At 36.8% G+C, this 18,624-nt stretch overlaps 1 protein-coding gene across 3 annotated transcripts in view; it reads right to left on the bottom strand.

The window, feature by feature from the left end:
- Positions 1 to 1,981: 1,981 nt before the first annotated feature.
- Positions 1,982 to 18,624, bottom strand: part of LOC109029628 (SUN domain-containing ossification factor) — a 65,203-nt gene continuing 48,560 nt past the window's right edge. For all 3 annotated transcript variants that reach the window (XM_019040170.2, XM_019040172.2, XM_019040171.2), the window contains 9 exons: positions 16,111 to 16,577; positions 13,321 to 13,544; positions 12,294 to 12,548; positions 11,085 to 11,395; positions 9,502 to 10,157; positions 8,423 to 8,634; positions 7,339 to 7,575; positions 6,509 to 6,740; positions 1,982 to 5,859 (listed from right to left, as the gene is read on the bottom strand). In XM_019040170.2, coding sequence (XP_018895715.1) covers positions 5,327 to 5,859; positions 6,509 to 6,740; positions 7,339 to 7,575; positions 8,423 to 8,634; positions 9,502 to 10,157; positions 11,085 to 11,395; positions 12,294 to 12,548; positions 13,321 to 13,544; positions 16,111 to 16,577 — 3,127 coding nt within the window. In that variant the 3' untranslated portion in view covers positions 1,982 to 5,326. The remainder of the gene's footprint in view (positions 5,860 to 6,508; positions 6,741 to 7,338; positions 7,576 to 8,422; positions 8,635 to 9,501; positions 10,158 to 11,084; positions 11,396 to 12,293; positions 12,549 to 13,320; positions 13,545 to 16,110; positions 16,578 to 18,624) is intronic.

Below are 18,624 nucleotides of genomic sequence, written 5' to 3'. Positions count from 1 at the left end.
TCATTTTCAAGAGGTCTAAGTCAAAGAAAAAAAGTTTAGAAAACACACATTATATTTTCCTTTAATACGTCTTTTTTCCGTCAATTTAAGTGAGAATAATCTATGCAGAGTGTGCAAACATTTCAAAATCACGGGTTGAAAAACGCTGACTCCAAGAGTTTAAACTTAAGAGTCTAGCAGAGAGCGGGGCACCGTACTACTAGCACAAAACGCGCACTGGCGAGGCGCCTACAAGCCTAAAGGGATACTTCACGCATTGCGCAATGCTTGAAGTATCCCTTTAGGTTTGTAGGCGCCAATGCGCGTTTCGCGCTGTCCGGCTGCCCGCCGCGCCGCTCCGCATCGCGCAGCATGCCGAGTTGTTTTTGACCCTTTGGTGAGAGTTCATTGAACGCGCGTTTTTCGCCGATCGCTCGGTCCAGCGGACTCGTGGAGCTTTTTGGACCTGAAAATCGGACTTAGCGGATCATTTACAAAAGGACTAGCTTGGTTTCAGCCCGATCGGAGAACTTTCGATTTTGACCCTAAAAAGTTAGTCCATGTAAACTCCTGTCGATTTTTCTAAATTTTGGACGGGGAAAAAATTTTCGAGATTAATGTTGAATCTTACGTATTTCGAGGCAAGGAATCGATTGCGCGTGGTCTCGAGGCACTTTTCAAGCCGAGAAACGAGTGTTTTTGACCATTTTTAATGATCTTTGATCCGCGACTATATTACGCTTGCGTGGTCCAGCGGAATCGTGACAATATTTAAACCTAAAAATCGAACTCAGCGAGCTTTGTTTCAGCTCGATCGGAGAACTTTCGATTTAGATCCTAAATCTTGTTTGAGGACATGTCTAGACTTTGTCCGACCTTGTGAAGTCTTATCTTTTGCCTGCCTCCCTCTTATTATTATAAAAGTAAATTAGGATTTTATTAGCTGGTCAGATTTAGATAGGAAATCTAGAGATAAGCATTTAACCAGCTCATCAATTCATTCTTGTAGACCCGATGTAGATGATAGTAAAAACAAAGTTTAAGAAGAATTTTCTTATAATGCAGCCTGATCAGGATAAATTCAGAGCATTCTCATTCTTCACTCTACTCACCCTTTTACTTTTCCTTCTTTGCCTTTCCATTTTATGTTATTGTCTGATTTTTATTTTTTTTTTACTAGTCGATCAGCCTACTCACTATTTGCAGGATCGCATTGCCGACAGAGATCGGTAAGTAGATCTATCGACAGACGTAACTGCTATGAAGACGAAAGTCTATCGAAAAAATCTGAGCGTTTCAAAATTTCAGAAATTTTGAAGTCTGAAAATTAAGAGTACAATGGACACAAATACATACGACTATCAATTTGCTCTATCTTTTTTAAATTTGGAAACTTAATCTGTGTGTATTCTGCAGCAAAATGTTCGTATGCTTTGAAAGACATTGATTGAAGGGCTTGGAGGACAAGGTGCATAAAATGCAGCTTTTGCTATTTAAAGAAATACGGGTTTAAAGTTTCAAAATTACATTGGAGCATTACGGTAGACAGAGATATCAAACTCATTTTCTGATGCTTAAAAATTAAAATTTGGAAGCAAATTTTCCACAAGATGTACTTTAAGAATAGTTTTAAGTAGTTGAAATCATTGTGACCTCATGCACAGATTTTTGGGTGAGGACTTTATAGAGATTAAGAGATTTTGATACCTTGATTGGCTCATGAATTATTCAAGTTTTAAAAAAAGTTTCTTTGCTTGTGAACTTCCCAAAATTCCTCTTTATCTTTGAAGCAGGATAATTCAATATCGATCGATAATTTTTCAGCAATTGTATGAAGTAATACAAGTAAAAAGTTTTCTGTCACCGCAGACTCCAAAATTTTAAAATTATTGAGCCTCCTTCAATTTAGAAGAGGTTTTAAAACAAGTGTAGGTTTTCAAAACTGTAATATTTTTTCTCCGGACTTGAGGGTTCAGGAATCAATTGAACTTAATCAGCAGAATAGAAAATAACAATCAACTTTTATAATTTAAGGACTTCTTACAAAATGAAAAAGGACTGAAACAAAAGTTAAATTACAAATGAAACACTCATCCAGATGGAGATAATAAATAACTATTTACAATTCACTTACAAACGAACAGGAATATTTTCTTGTTGAGATTTCAAGATTATCATCTCGAAATACATTTACATTATAAATAAGTAAAAAATAACTAGCTTAAATAATTAAGTATTGTACATGATTGCATCATAAATAAATAATATGTACACGCTGCAAAAAGAAATATTCAGAACAAAGTAAGAACATCTGCTTTGGCCCCAAAGCTCCAACATGAGTTGCTCATAATTGTTGAAACTGACAAAAAAACGGATAAAAGTTTTCTGCCTATGAATAGATAGATGAAAGAGAGAGAGGGGAAAAAATTAAATCGTTGAAAGCTTAAATAGATAAACTGCTGATCTATCTACCAACAAATGAAAACAGGAGAATATTGGATGAAAATTAAATTTTGATTTTAAAACATCAACATTTTTGGTATATTTTCCACTCAACAAAAAAAAAAAACATGCAACTTTGTACAAATATGACTCAATAACTCAAGCTGAACAACATGTATTTTACATGCACTGCATTGCTTCTGAAAGTGTGCTTACATTCCATTTTTCATCAGAGATCCTATCAAATATTCTCAATGAAAATTTTTATACAACAACTTAAGAGAATAAACAATTGCAGAGAATCAGGGTGCTGTATAAAAGGCGGTTATACTAAAAATATGGATATTTTCAGTAGGGGAGAAATGCAATGTTACAAATTAAGCATATGTACTTCAACTTGAATTATGGACAGTGATTCTAAAATAAATAAAATTTGACACGACAGAAATATAAAATGTCATAGCAGAAAAGAGCTTTTCAAAGTTACTTTTTTTCCAATTCAGATTGTACTACAAATATTGATTGGTGTTGGCATCATTCTCTTTCGACTTCAGAATCATGGAGGAAAGTATTGGTCAGAGGATAAGTACTGTAAGCTGTGTTTACATGGTGAGTGCTTTGAATACTAATTATACCCCTGACTGGAGGTTAAGTCTTTCCAGTTTGAGAACGTTCCCTCTCACGAAAAAATTTCATAGGGAAAATTAAGTTTAAACTTTGAAATTTTTGAAAAAGGGCATTTTCGCACCTAAACTGGATTCTGAACTGAATACTTGGAAAAGCTCCATCAGTAATGAACAATAGAAATATAATCATAAAATAGAGTATCAGATATCACATTAAACGGGGATTTTTTCAAAATCAAAAGCCCAAAATCTGCACTTATAAAAGCTAATTTTGTCACACATTCAGCTTCTTTATTTTAACAAAGTTATTTCATAACTTTTAGTGATACTGTTCATGCTATTGTGTTTCTATTGAGCCACTAAGAGTTCAACAGAGCCAAATTAATCATATCATCTCGTCACATCAAATTTTATACCTCATATCATACCTTCTCTCTTCCATTCTGCAAATTCACAGTTTGAGGTAATACACATATAACTAGTATGTAGTTGTAAATTAAGTTCTTTCTAGCATATATCAAAGAGAGGAAATTTTTGGTTTTTAAAGAAGTATTATCCCTTACTTTATACTATCTATTTTACAAGAATGCCTGATTTGTAGTTTGTACCAAAGATTTCTGGCTCATTACACAGATAATCAAGCAACTAAATGATTTCTCATCTAGGTTGAACTAAAAGCAGGGTAAAAATAAGAGTGAACGAGACTTTCATAATGGTCCTAAAAAAATAGTAAACAGGGGCAAACTGCTCGAGTAACAATGTTCAAGGTGAGAATTCTCATATTTTTATCAGACTATAACTAAAAATTTTCTAAATATCGAAAGCTAAAATCTAAAAATGTGTACCTCCAATTAAAAATTTCCGCTCGTACATTTTATTTTTTTAAAAGGAACTAATCAACAGGTTTTCTTAACATTTTGGGTGCATTTTCATCACTCATTTAATAATATTCACAGGCAATTACAAAGAGGTACTCTGGTTCGTTTCCTTTAAAAAAAATACGACATGATCTGAGATTTTGCAAAATCGAAAAGTGATACACACTTTTTTACTTCAGTCATCCACATGCTAAACACGCATATTTTGAGCATTGATTTAATTTCTCTAGATGTCTTAAAGATTCAAAAGATTTTAAGTATCATTGCTTAAACCCTTTGAAACAAAAAAAAGACAAGAAAAATACAAAAAAATAAATTAAAAACAAACAAGACAAAAATTTGGAGGTGTTTGAGTGCATTTTTGGGATTATTCCTCACGAAAAAACGCAAACAAATGCAGACAGGTCTTCCAACTGCAAATGCTTAAATACCACTAGGAGTGTAAATGGGTTACATTTTGCAATAAGGAACTACAATCTCTGGCTCTCCCATTAAAGCACACATCTGCACAACGAAACCAATGGCATGTATGTTGTTTCTAAAATGGACCAGAAATAGTGGTTCTTTATTGCACAATGTAATCCAAATATATTAAAATGTCAAGTTATCATGCAAATTTGCCTTCATTACATTTAATTAAACATCGATTCTTCAGTAAAAGAGTGCAAGGCAAGTCTACCTTATGGGGTAAACATGTTTTAACCCTATAATCAGAAGGTCCTGGGGGCCAATTCTTAGTCAGGCAACCTAAACATGGGCCTCCTCAGACTAGGTGTAAAGTGGGGGATTGAGGCTTAACCTTGCACAGCATAGTGTTACTTATTCGTTACAACACGTTTTTTGGTTTTTCAAAAATTGAATCATGTACTTTTCTGTGGCATGTGTTTGCAAGTTTTTATCAATTTTTTCCTTTTGAAAAAATTATTATCAAAATTTTGAGCAGAAAATTTGGGACTCTATGCTCCTGCAAAAGCTATAGCATAGATTTGTGTCCCCTAGAATCGGAACCCAAAATTAATTCATGCCATAGAGGGTTATACCCAGGATTAGCCGCTGGGAGCTACTTAAAATTGATGGGAAAAAAAGATAAAAGAAAATTATCTACAAGTTAGAACAAACTTTGTAAAATTAATGCCTCCAGCTTTGATCTGAGAGATAAAAAAAACTCAATTCCCCCTTAGAAGTCTATGTACATCCCTGATTTGAACTACATTTTGCAATTAGAAACTACAATTTCTATCTCAGTTTGGAAACAACATATGTACCATTAGTTTCACTGTGCACATGAGTGTTCTTACAGATGAGCCAGGAATTATAGTTTTGAATTACAAAATGTAATCCATTTAACATTACCTTAGTGAAATAACTGAAAAGTCTCACAGCAAAACAACAAAAAAAGTTCTAAAAGAATTTCCTAACTATTTTCTTGAATCCGACAGTTTTCTTCCTGTCTTTAATCGGAGTGGAATTGCTGGATTGACTGTCCGATACATTTGAATGAGAGGGCGTGAGTTCCGACTCCGAGGACTGGGCCCCATTAGTAGGAGCAGGATCTGATATGCTAATCTGACTAGTTCTTTGGTTCCTACTAGAGAGAGCAGTCTTGATAAAGATGGGCGACACTAGTTGTCGGTGTCCAACAGGAGTAATATCTTGCTCCGCTGCAGATAGTGCAGACGGAGGGTACTCGTTCTGCCATGGAGTCTGGTCGTGCCACCGAACACCGTAATCTGCAGGCGCTGATTTATTCCCGAATATCTGGTCAGGGCCTGACTTGACAGCAGTCGGAGGAGTAGAGACTGCAGAGGTAAGAATGGAACTACTGCTGGCTGATTTCGCCAGATCTCTCTTTTTTCTTCTCCTCTTTTTCACTTCGGTTTTCATCACTTGATTTTGACTAGTTTCACTAATTAGTAAGTCTTGGTGAGCAGTTCCTGAAAGCATATTAAAAATATAAGTTGTCATACCGTAACATAATTTGAGGGGTTAGGAGGACAAGGAACATAAGTGCAGTTTTTGAAAAAAATGAGATTTTCGAGTAAAACTAGTCATGATGCATATTCTGTGAAAAATTCGCTCCCAAATTCCAATTTTTAAGCACCAAAAAGTCAGCTTTAACTTTCTTTCTACCTTGATGGTCCATGTAATTTCAAAACTTCAAACGCATGTTTCTCGAAATAGCAAATACTGCACTTAAGCGCCTTATCCTCCAAGCCCCTCCATTTAAAATGGATCAATTCATAATTTGAAGGTGTCAGAAATTTTTTGAATTTCATGTTTGAGAGGAAACTACTGAGTGAACTGAGCATGAAAATATCCTTGGTTTCTAGAATGAACAATTATCAGAGGAGATATGACCAGACTACTTTATCTGCTACAATACTTGTGTTTAAATGGGAGATTTTGCCAGATGATATTACATGTCAGCAGATTTTCTTACTTTTGAATTTATTTTAAGAGTGCAAAAGAAAGAACACTACCAAAGTACGCAATTTCTACAATGAGTCATCAATATGATAATTTGAGGGATTTCCTGAACACTGTAAGCTGTTGAAGAAAAAATTCATTGGTTAAGAAACATACCTGCTATACGCAAGGCTTCTTCACTGGGCCTCCTCTTTCTCACATGAGAAGAGGTGGCAATACTGTCAAATGATTTCCGCCGAACATGGTAAGACTGGTTGCGACGTAAACCAACACTAATTTTTCGTTTTGAAACTTCCACCTCAGGAATCCATCGACAAAGGAGGAGGAATCCTATGAATATAGCTACTTCTACAAAAATAAGGACACTATGCTGTCCGATCATAGAGGCCTGAAAACAGAAAACAAAACATCTGCCCGTTAGTCATGTACTTGTAACAGCACTTTAGCAAACAAGGGAGGGATACTAAGATTTTACTTATAGGGCAAGGCAAAATTTAGTAAAAGGTTAATTTAAATTAAATGGTTAGTTATGGGTCTAACTTGCAAAAACAGCGAAACTTCAGGTAGTAAAAAGGAGCTTCAGTTTTTAAAAAAGATCAATTTTTGCGTGTTGTATTATTAAGAAAAGAGGATTGTTGCCACCAAGTTAACACTATGAATTTAAAGTTAGAAGCTTAAGAAGCACATGATTTTGAGGTGAAGAGCAGTTGTCCACCCTACCTTAAAAAATAGGGCTCGTTTAAAAATCGCTTTGCTTCTTTTTTTTTTCGGGACTGCTCTCTACGCTTCAAAATCTTGATAGTTCAAAATTACTTTATTTGAAAAAAAAATGTGGTCCCTTTAGTCTTCAATTACTGAGCACTTGTCAGGATTTTTTTATGCAACAGGCTAGTTTGCTTTCCGAGGGCAAAGATATTTATAGACAGAGGAATTTAAGGCAATAGATAAAATCAAGGGGGTTCTTTGAGGATTGAAACTGCACCTACCTTGTAGGTCCAAGAATTTCTTTCTTCTAGTAGTGTTTTGACTGATTCAGTAAGTGCGTCAACTCTGTTTGTTAAGATCTCTAACTGTAATGACTGATGATATTCTTTTTCTTCGACCCGGCGTCTCTCTTCAATTGACGCAGTCAATGCACGTTGCATTTCTTCAACTTGCTTCTTATACCTTCGACTCAATTCTTCTAAGTATTGCCCACTCAAGGACATGTTCCTTTCTAATGCCTAAAAGAAGGTAAAAAACAAGAATTGAAATTAAAATACAAAATTAAAAGAAAAAAATTTACCACAAAAAAATGAAAATAATGCATGATTAATAAATAGAATACCTAATATTAATAAACTTCAGGTTAAATAGCCAGGAACTTCATAGAAAAGACTGAAAGAAGACTGAAGAGAACAAAGAAGGGCAAAACTTCAATTTTCATGAACTTGACTGATCCATTCATTCAATCTTTGGTTTACGTGAGTTTATTCAATATACTATTTTACTCTCCACCTAGTGGCTAATACGTATGCTTTACATTTTCTGAAGAAATAGAAGATGCTATTGCACATGTGTCTACAGAACTTGTATCTAAGTACTTAAAAAATTCCTTATGAGAGTATCAAGTCATTTTATGTTTAATGGCGAAAGTATCTTTGGCTGGATTGATATTCAGGTGGATTAAAAATTTTGAGATTGACGAGAGAAGTAACTTTATTAAGGGGAAAAAAAGCAGATGAATTCCGTATAAAATCAGTCAAATTATATGTCATGACCCTATTCAGCTAAGGTGTCCTAAAAGGGTGAAAATCACGGTGTGTCATCATGATACTCACAAGTTGTAAAAATACTATCTACAGATCTGCTATGGAATTAATTACGCATCCTGGATGCAACGCAGAGGTAAAGCGTTGCAGAGATTTTTGGTACATATATTTCAGTTTTTGAACACAGTTCCTTTTTTTCACATGATTTTTTGACATGTATGAATATACATGAAGCCCTGGTACAAAAAAGCATGGAAGGAGAATATATTTATGTAGGGTACTTTGCATTTTTTCTATCTCATACACAAAATTAAAATACCTTAATGCGATTTGCAAGCCGCACAAAAACGGATTCTTTTTGAACAGGCGGCGGTTCTGAGGGTAGAGCTGAGGCTGATGCTTCTTCGGGCTCATCCAAGTCAGAGAAAAGTTTGTCATATGTCTCAGAATCAATTGATTCTATTGGTTCCTCCATTGTTTCAGCACTTCTATCTGTCGAGTTTGCAATGTTCTCTTCCATTTCCAATTCAGCTGAAAAATTAACATTGAATGAGTCTCCAAAGTGTAATAAATAAAGAACTGATTAAAAATGCAGTCTGATTTAAAAACTATGCCAATTCTCTCCGTCAGCTTAGGTCTTGAGTTGTGATGAGAACTTGAAATTTTGCGTCAGTAAAAATTTGAAGGAAAATATTCTCAACCAGGTAATCGTTTAAAGAACTGTTTAAACCAATCACCTATTTGAATTGGCTCATACAAAAATATCCCAAGCCCAATGCACTGTTTTAGGATATGCGTATTGTAACTTAACAACTCAAGCTGTTCTATGATATTAGTAATGCAGAATAATTTTACTTAAAGACTCACAAGTATAATACTTTAACAAGAAAACTGACTTTCTTAATGAGTGTTGTAGGGCACAAGAAACAACAACAATTCTGAAAATATGTTAGTAACATACGATTTCTCACAAGCAGATTCAACTCATGATTTATCTTATATATCTTATGATAATTAGTTTTTCCAGAACTTTTTTACATTCGAAACACATTATTCAATCGCAAAGATGAAAAAAATGGCAAACATAACATAAGATCCGTTCATACAATGTGGACGATAAATTCACCGACTTAAAGAAATTAGAAGATTTAGATAAATTAAAGATTTAATTAATTAGATGATTAGATGAAGAAGATGAGGATGTGTGATACGCTCTTTCAATGTTAAAATAAAATCAGCAATCTTCCTTTCTTTTTATTTTCTCTCTTTCAATACGTTCTGAGGCATTCTCACGTTTAATATTTTGATCTCTCAACAAAAATTCTATATTAACTATAATTGCAATAAGTGTTTTATGGATGGATTGAGACGAGGACTTTAAAACTTATGGAAAATTACCTGATGTTTTGGGCAGAGTAGAAGGATCAGACTGATTTTCTGCTTCACGAGGTTTTGAGACTATAACAGATGCTTCCATGGCCATTTCTTCCTTGCTTCCTGCATCAGATTTGTTTTGGCTGCTCAGTTCGACCTCATTGCTTTGAGTTTTTGTCGGTTTAATCTGCGCTACTAGTGATGGGTTTACTTCTGCTGTGCTTTGAAGTACATCCGGTTGAGCCTGAGGAAGTTCCGGTTGTACAATGGCACTGGATGACGCCTTTTGCGGTTCATCTACAGAACATGTAGATGCAAGTTCAGGCAGCATCACCTCCAACTCATCCTTCGTTGTGCAACCCTCTGGTTGTTGAGAGGCGATCACTTTAAGTACATATTCATCGCTAACATTTAAAACTACTTTCTTCTCTTTGACTGCGACAAAATTACAGGCAGCAGCTAGATAGTGGTTTGGTAACATAATAGATAGGTAGGAACTAATGTTTGATAGATAAGATTCTTTATCACGTAGCTCAAAATCGCTGATTCTGGATCTGAGAGAGGAAAAGTCTAACCCGTAGTCTTTGCAAACATCGCTGTAAGTTAGGGTATTGTAAATTAAGCTTGAACTGATGAGGTCATCCAGAGCTTTTCCGTTACAGCTGATCAAATTGTAGACTCTGTAAATACAGAAGAAAAATTAAAATTAAATTAGCAAAGCATAATGAGAAAAATTTAAATATATTAAGCTTCACAAGTAATAAAAGGTTTTACCAGTTTACAAATCCATGACTTCGTACAAAGAGACACTGTCACTGAAGTTGGCTTGTAAGATGTAGAAGCTCACATATGAAAGGGGTCCTGAGATACTAAAAATTATTTTATTCTCTTTTCTGTATTGTGAATTTAACAGACATAACTTTCATGTTTACCATACCACAAAAAAACCTATTCAGTGTGCGACAGATTGTAAGACTAGAAGGCATTGCCTCATCAGCACATTGGAAAAACGGTCTCTATGGACATCCTGAGTCACTGATGAAGCACTCTAATTGGCTCTATTTTTAACCTACCGATTATTACTTCAGTTACATCTAAAGTAAACATAAATAAATACCTAGTGAAACTTTTTTTATTATTTTGCTACATTTGTAAAGGCTTTGGGGACTTAGAAACACTTTTCCCTGTTTGATTTACACTTAAAAAAAGCCGTTTTTGTACTCAAAGCCTCAAATAAGAATGCCTTTAAATCTGCTGCTTTTCAAACTTCTTTCAGTCTCTAAGGAAGACTCTATTCGGTAGCATTTTATGGGGAAAAAATGACTTGGAGATAAGTGCCTGGATTGGTGAAGTTCATAGACATAGAGAACTGATATATTTTCAAAACTAAAATTGAGCGAATATAAAATTAAATAGGTTTTCATCCACAGAAATAAAACAGAACATTTCATTAACATAACATTTTGATACAAGTTCAGGTAGTATAGTTTTCAACTCATACTTTGCCCCTAAGGCTATCCACTGGAATAACAATGAGTGATATCAGTTGTTCATAAAATGTAAGCAAATCAATTTGGAGGATAAGTATGATAAAGAGCATATTTTACCTATTGAAAAGTTGCTCTGTGCAATTATCACAAACAATTATATGACTAGGCGTGGTGCAGGTGTGAGAAAATGGGCGAGGATGAGTCATATTCATCGGCAACCCTTCTCGATTTTGAGAGGTTGATCCAAGCGCTTGTGCTGCTTTCTTCACAATACTCATTACAGCATCACGAGCGGTGCCAAACAAATTTTTTGAGCCATTTTTCCCATCATTCTCTTCTGAGGGCTCTTCTGATGTTTTCTCACCATCTTCATCGTCATCATCATCAGCAATGGCGACGATTTGAGGTTCGTCCACAGTATCAAGAACCTAAAAACACACGAGATACAAAAAATATAAAAACAATTGTAAGAATGCTATGAAAGAACATTGTAACTACTGAGCAAACTAAGTCCACTACTAAGTAAGTTAATCCAAAACCTCAGATATACAATTTATACTACATAAGCAGCTCATTCTGATCAAGTTCTCTTACTTTTAAATTTCATCTAGTGAGGTAATATTGTATTAAAACATACATTCCGATTGAAAATCTTAGAAATAATTGGTCAAGAAAATCTACACTTGTAGCACAGCAGAAAAAATAATGTATCTCTTTGGCAAAGGTTCAAACATAGCATAGACAATCACCTTTCTTTTGAACTTTTTCCCAGGAGATCTCATTACATATTTATAATCTCACAAAAAGAAATTTTAAAAAAAATTCTTAATAATGAAAAGAAAAATAGTTAAAGTTTCGGAATGATGATGGGATTATATTTCTTATTGATGCCTATTTTAAGAAAGCCTTCAAAGAATAACTTACACCAACAGAAAACAAAACGTATTTATGCTATCTCTTTGTCTATTTAATTATACTGGACACAGCCATACACCCAATCGGGCCTACGTACAGAGAGTCAGTTTGAGCAAAACAAACCTCTTACTGCTTTGCAGCATTAGAATCCAATAAAAATAAAAAATACTAAAAAGGATCAAAATCGCTAGTAACTAAGAAACTCAAAATTTCCTTGCATGAATCATTTTCCGAAACAACATTGTCAAAATAGTCAATGTAAGTAAAGTTTGAGTTTTTTCATTTATAGTGATTCCGATCTTAAATTAATGTCCTTTCCTTCTTAATTACCCTTGTTTTCAGAATATTTTAAAAGTATATTATCCAAACCCTATATTTTGTAACCAAATTCTTTAGTGAATTTACACTTACCTCTATCTCACTGGTGCCATAAACACGAAAAAGAGAAATAGGACAGAAATGTTCTGCTCCGTAGTGAGAATGCAGCTCAACGCGAACATATTTCGCAAACTGAAAATGTTGCAAGTTGAAACTCTGCACGACCCTCTCATCTTTGGCAGTCAAGTGTCCAACCAGGGTCCAATCTCTTGTTGGAAAACGATCCGACACCGAAACGGAGAAGTTCTTGGGTGAAGATGAAAAAAGTTCAAAATTCGCTAGTTCAACCTAGAATCAGAACGTTGAGTTGAAATTTCATACATCAAAATCCAAGAATTTATTTTGGTGAAAATCAATGACTTTCAGTTTCTGCTTTAATAGGATGCTGTATTTGATGATCACTTGGGAAGCAATTCAAAGCATTATTGGGACTTATTTCAATTACATTAATTCTTGTGTCCTTTACGCTTAAGATATACGGATCAGTTCAATTTGAACCACTCAAATATCCATTGAGAAATATTATAAGAAAATGTCCTGGATTATGCTTTATCTTCAGGAAAAATGTAGCTTTCTCTGAAGGCAAATGTTATAATGACATAACAATATCTGTAAAAATACAGACTGAAAAGTGATACTAAATGTCTACAGTGTAAACTGAATTTTTTACACCCACTCACCCCATGTAACGCAATCGTAACGCTGGTCTAGACACCCTTAAAATAATTACGAGACATTCGCCCTTTCACAAAAAAACTCAAAAGAATCTAGCCAAAAAAAAGGGTGGGCATAACTCCAGTGGCGTGGCAGGCTTCGCGATATATCGATCGATCTGTCATTTAAACCTATAGAAATGGATGTAATGGATGGCTATTATGTAACACTGAGCTCCACACTCATCACTACTTGTCACGCTCCGTCACAAAAGTTTGAAGACCCTCCCTCCCCTCACAGCGTTAAGTAATTTATGAACAGCCCCAAAGCGAAAAAGAGCAGAAATGAAGGAACACTCTAGAGGAAATCGTGAGATTCTTCCTAAAATGATAAATATCGAACAAACCTTTTTGGCTTGGATGGCTTCGCATAGTTCAACAACAAACCAAATGCGACTGTTGCATGTATTGAGAAGGTATTCATCACGAGAAGGGGACAAAACAAGGCCTGGACTTTTCGCTTCAGGATTGGCAGCCACGACTTTTGCTCCACAGTCAGGTGATGCATAGTTCTTTGATCTCAACTTCCGAACACCCACGTTAGTTGCAGGTGGCAGGGTGCCATTTTCACCTGAAAATAGATTTAAATTGATTAGTCTCAATGGTGGCGATAGAAAAAAAAAACGATTAAAAGAAATAAAGTTCCATACAAAGCAGATAAGAATTCAATTTTAAATCAGGATATACACTGCTGAAGCTAAAAAATAAGGAGAGAAAGAAAAACCAGAACATTCGAAATTCCAAATTGGATCCTAGAATTTATTTCTCTCTCCAGAAAGTGGAGAAGGTGGCATGAAAAAAGAGAGAGTTTCTTCTCTCCAAAGATTTCTCTCTCTCTTAATGGCATTTTTGTTCGCGCCTGCAATATTTCCCCCCTTTCAGCAGAAAGGAACCAAGCTACATCAGCTATTTTATTATTTATTATTTATTATTTATTATTTATTGTTTATTATTTATTATTTATTATTTATTATTTATTATTTATTATTTATTATTTCTTATTTCTTATTTCTATTAATTTGAATGAGAATAATCAGTGCAGAATGTGCAAACATTTCAAAATTATGAGTTAAAAAACGCTGACTATGTGAGTATAAATATTAAAGCCTAACAGAGCGGAGCGGCGTGCTGCCAGCGCGAGCGGCTCACTGGCGCCTACAAACCTAAGTGGATACTTCACGTACTGCACAATGCTTGAAGTATCCACTTAGGTTTGTAGGCGCCGATGCGCGTTTCGCGCTGGCCGCCCGCCCGCCCGCCGTGCGGCGGCCGGCGCCTGAAGCAACTATTTCACAACAGAGGTGTTGCCCAGTATTCTACGAAATTGAGCGTATTAAGAATGACAGGCATCCTTTAAAAGTACAGATCTTTCCTCGCAAAACAAATCAAGATACTTATCGTACACTGGAAAAATCTAGGAGCCTTTGGCTGAGGCAAATATAGAGGTTTATCCGGTTCAGGTATAACAAGGTGGGAAAACCTTGAAAGTCCTGCAAAATGTCCTGAAACCAATATTCTACTTGTTCGAGGCTTCGCCCTCTAGTCTCAAAAGTATGATGCTCGAGGAAGCTCAAAGACAAAAATGCCCAAACATCGTAGGAATTACCTTTTTCTTAACAAATATTCTGGGTCATGGGTGAGAGGGGATCTGAAGAATCCAAACCTTTTGGTTTCAAGTAGTATAAAAATCCTGATTCATGCGAGTGCTTACATAGGGTTGCCATGATTTCTTTATCTTCAAGTTTCCTGGCTTTTCCCCGATTATTTTCCTTTTCCCTGACTCCAAAATTTTCTAATTAATTCCCTGACTTATTTCCTTGACTTTTGAACCAAATTTCGACTTTTTCTTTTAAAAAAAATATACTTTGGACAATATTTCCTTGTTTAGAGATCAAATTGAGGGAAAAGGCATTCAGTGGCTGGACAAAAGATGGTAAGCCTTAAAAGTGACCAGAAAGGGTGAACAGTTTGAGGATCAGTGATATGTTTCAGTTAAGAATAAAATCGCTAAAATGTAAAAACTCAATCTTTCCTTACTTAATTCTTTGTCGTCGATAGTGCGACTATCGCCGCACTGTGGCCGCTGAAGAGGGAGGGCAGCGGACCCTCGGGACCCTCCTAAACGTCGTCCGGACAAATAATTAAGTAGGGAAAGATTGAGTTTTTAAATTTTAGCGATTTTATTTTTAATTTAAATGTACTTTCCTTGTTGCTCAGCCTTATTTTCACTATCATATGTTTTAGTGATCAGTAGATATGTTAGAAATTTCCCCGACTTCAAGGAAAAAATTAAATCGCTGATTTAACAATTTAGTAGTTAAAAAGAGTGTCCGACATGTTTCAATGTAGATTTTACAATAAAAAAAAACTGCTAATTTAGCCACCCCCGTGGTTAAAGCTTTCCACTATTGTAAAATGTACATTTGTCGGACATTTTTTTTTACAATTTAATTGTTAAATCAGCGATCCAGTTTCCCGTGTTTCCCCGCGAATTCCCTGACTTTCCCTGATATTCCCGGTCTTCCGGACCGCCGCACAGTAGATCGAGTCAATTAGAGCGGTCGGACATGAAATTTTTTACTAAAACTGCAAATTTTGATGTTTATTTCGCCACATTCTACATTTTAAGGGGTGCTTCTAGAGGAGAATTTTACGACGAAACCATTGAAGCTACTTTTGGAACCTCAAATTTTGTATAAACGGAGTTATAAGCGCTTAAAGTTTCAGAATTCCGTCCGACCTCTCTCATTGACTAGATCCACTGTGCGCCGGCAACCCTGCTCACCGCATAAAAAATATACATACATATCAAGCCGTTAGCTCAGCGCACTAGAGCGCTCTGCGACTCCAAATCGCCATCGGAATCGATCCTCCCACAAATCATCGGGCAGATTACACCGTCTGATCTCCCCCTCCACTCCCTCCCGCCAACCTTTTACTGGACGTCCACGCCGCCTTCTTCCGGGAGGAACCCAATCAAATACCTTTCTGGGCAACCGACTATCTGCCATTCTCCGCACGTGTCCATACCAAACCAGCTGCCTGGTTTTGATATCGTGCACAATATCTTTCTCAACTCCCATAAAAAATAAAATATAATTCCAAAAAATATTATTTCCGATAAGGCGGAGACATACCCTTCTTCTTTTCAGCCTCGGCCAACTGCTTCTGGGCCCACTCGTTGAAGGACGGGATGTCCTCGTGGGACTGGGCCGCGGCGGGCTCCACCTGCGGGACGATGATGACGTTGTCGTGGTCCCCGGCGGGCGGGGCCGGCGGCGAGGGCTTGTCGGGGACGGGCGGAGCGACCCCAGGGCCGGTGTCGTTCTTCTCGGGCTCCGGCTCGGGGACCTCGGGGACGGCATGTTTGCTGACGACTTTGGGCTCGGCACGGACGACGTACACCGGACGCTGTACGGGGTGGCCCTGGTGGTCCTGCGAGCCGTTCGACGTCGGCCCGCTCAGCGGCGTCCCGTTGAAGAGGGAGGCGTTCTGCAGCGGGATCCTCAGGGTCGGCGCCACGATGTTCGCATGCTTCTGCAGCTCCGCGGTCGTCGAGTCCACCAACGTGAAGACTACTCCTGCTTCGCCGGTCTCCGTTATCCTGCAACATTCGAAATAATACGTGAATTAAAGTTTAAAGTAATAAAATGGATAAAGGGACAGGAAAGTGAGGTCTGGCACGATCGAAAGGCCACCGGGAATACAATAACACTGCCGTGATAGCGAAGAGAGCCGTAAGTGCAAAAATGAAGTTTTGAGAAAACGGGCTCAGAAGCTTCTGACAAGATCATTTTATTGAAAGAAGCCTCCGTTCTTTGTCAAATTGCCACTAATCGTCCGGAAGACTCCTGGAAATCGTATGGATGATTCAAAATCGACTGATTTTATTTCCATTACATAAAAAGGGTATTTTTCATTTTCATGCTAGGTTATTGCTAGGCAAGACAGCCGTAAGTGCTATCTTCTGCACGCTTTCGTGGTTGCGTTTTGGACGCACAACAAACACATTTGCAGGTTAGAAATTGGCAGAAGAGGGCGGCACTTTACTGGAAAGCACTGTTTTCATTGGCTCTCATGCATCTACGGCTGTCTTGAAAAAAACTGTGTCATTTTTTGTGCACTTACGGCTTTTACATACGTCTCGTTTTCATTAAATTAGGATGAATTTTGCTGTTTTAGCTGTGTCAGTAATTTCATCTAAAAGAGTTTAGACGAATTTTGAAGAAAACTCGATTTCGAAAATTTTGCACTTACGGCTCTCTTCGCTATCACGGCAGAACATTAATCAAATCGTATTTAGTTGGGTTATCGACCTGGATGCAACTATTCGTGCTCGAAGGACATCCGTATTGCATACATGAAAATTGAAGGCGCTCCGCTGCGCTGCGCCTTTATCCCTAACTCCGAAGTCGCAGTAGTAATATCCGCGCTCATTTGGAATCGCAATCGAAACACGTGGTGGAACACGGAGGAACGTGTGTGAAAAACGCATATCGACGGTGTAGGTCCGCAAACCTGTATCTCGGTTTGCGATGTCCCAGACTTCCAGTCGAACGAACTTTTTTAAACGGAAAGCTACTCAACGGCAATTCTTTAAAACCGCCGTGATTTTTCTTCTCTGTGCAAAGAAAATTCTGCAAAAACTTCAAGGAATGATGTCAATTTGTCCTCCTTTAAAAAAATAATACAGACGCGGGGATTTTCAAACACCGCAAACGAGATACATGGTTGCGGACTTACGCCGTCCATATTCGATATTAACCCTAAACTTTAGGGGTGATTGACAGATGGTAAGGGCGAATCACTCTTGAGGAATCTTTCGATTCTACGCTGTGATCTGAAGTAGACGAGAGGCTTTTAAAAAATTCATACTTCCAATGACACGGCCGAGAACAATTACGGTAGCCTCGACAGATGTGACCTCGCTGAATAATTGAGAGAAAAGAGTAGGGCGCACCAAAAAAGGGCTCAGATCGATACTATTATTTGGCATTTCGAACCTCAGCCTAGATAAGCTCACGTTGGAGGATAAGAGGAGGGTATAGGAACGTCCTATTTTCTCGTGGCCGTGTTAAGACGTATATAGGATAAACTTACTTCAGTGTTCGAGTACCCTCGGGATTCAAAAATCTTTTACCTTTCGTGGCTTTTCTCTGGGATTTTATTTGTTAAAAGTACGATTCAACCTTACTACAACCTAAATTTCTCAAATTGCCACTTTTTTTTTTTTTTTTTTTTTTTTTTTTTGATGATATATTTTTTAAACAGAAAATTAAGCGACGAAGAGACTTGAAATGTTCCGGTTAAATCCGTCTAATAGTTATAATAAATAGCTGTCGATTTGTAAATGGCCCACGTATCTCCATTGCGGTGTCTCAAAATCTCTGCTTCTTTATAATCATTTCGATGAGAGAAAACCCTACTTTACGGCTTGAAAATACAGAATATTCTGCTTACACATGGAGGAAAAATCGATGAATTGTTAAAAAAATTATGTTGAATAGTTTTCCACAGAAAAAATTGAGTATTATAAGAAGTCTGCAACGTCGCAAGAGAAGATATGTGGTTTCGTACTTTAGCCATTGATATACTCAAATGTTTTAAAAGTATCAGACTAGGTCAAAGGTTAAAATAAAATTTAAAAACTC

The sequence above is a fragment of the Bemisia tabaci genome, chromosome 7 (assembly GCF_918797505.1).
Source record: "Bemisia tabaci chromosome 7, PGI_BMITA_v3".
In the NCBI taxonomy this organism is placed as follows: domain Eukaryota; kingdom Metazoa; phylum Arthropoda; class Insecta; order Hemiptera; family Aleyrodidae; genus Bemisia; species Bemisia tabaci.
This window is presented reverse-complemented; position numbering and strand designations above follow the sequence as displayed.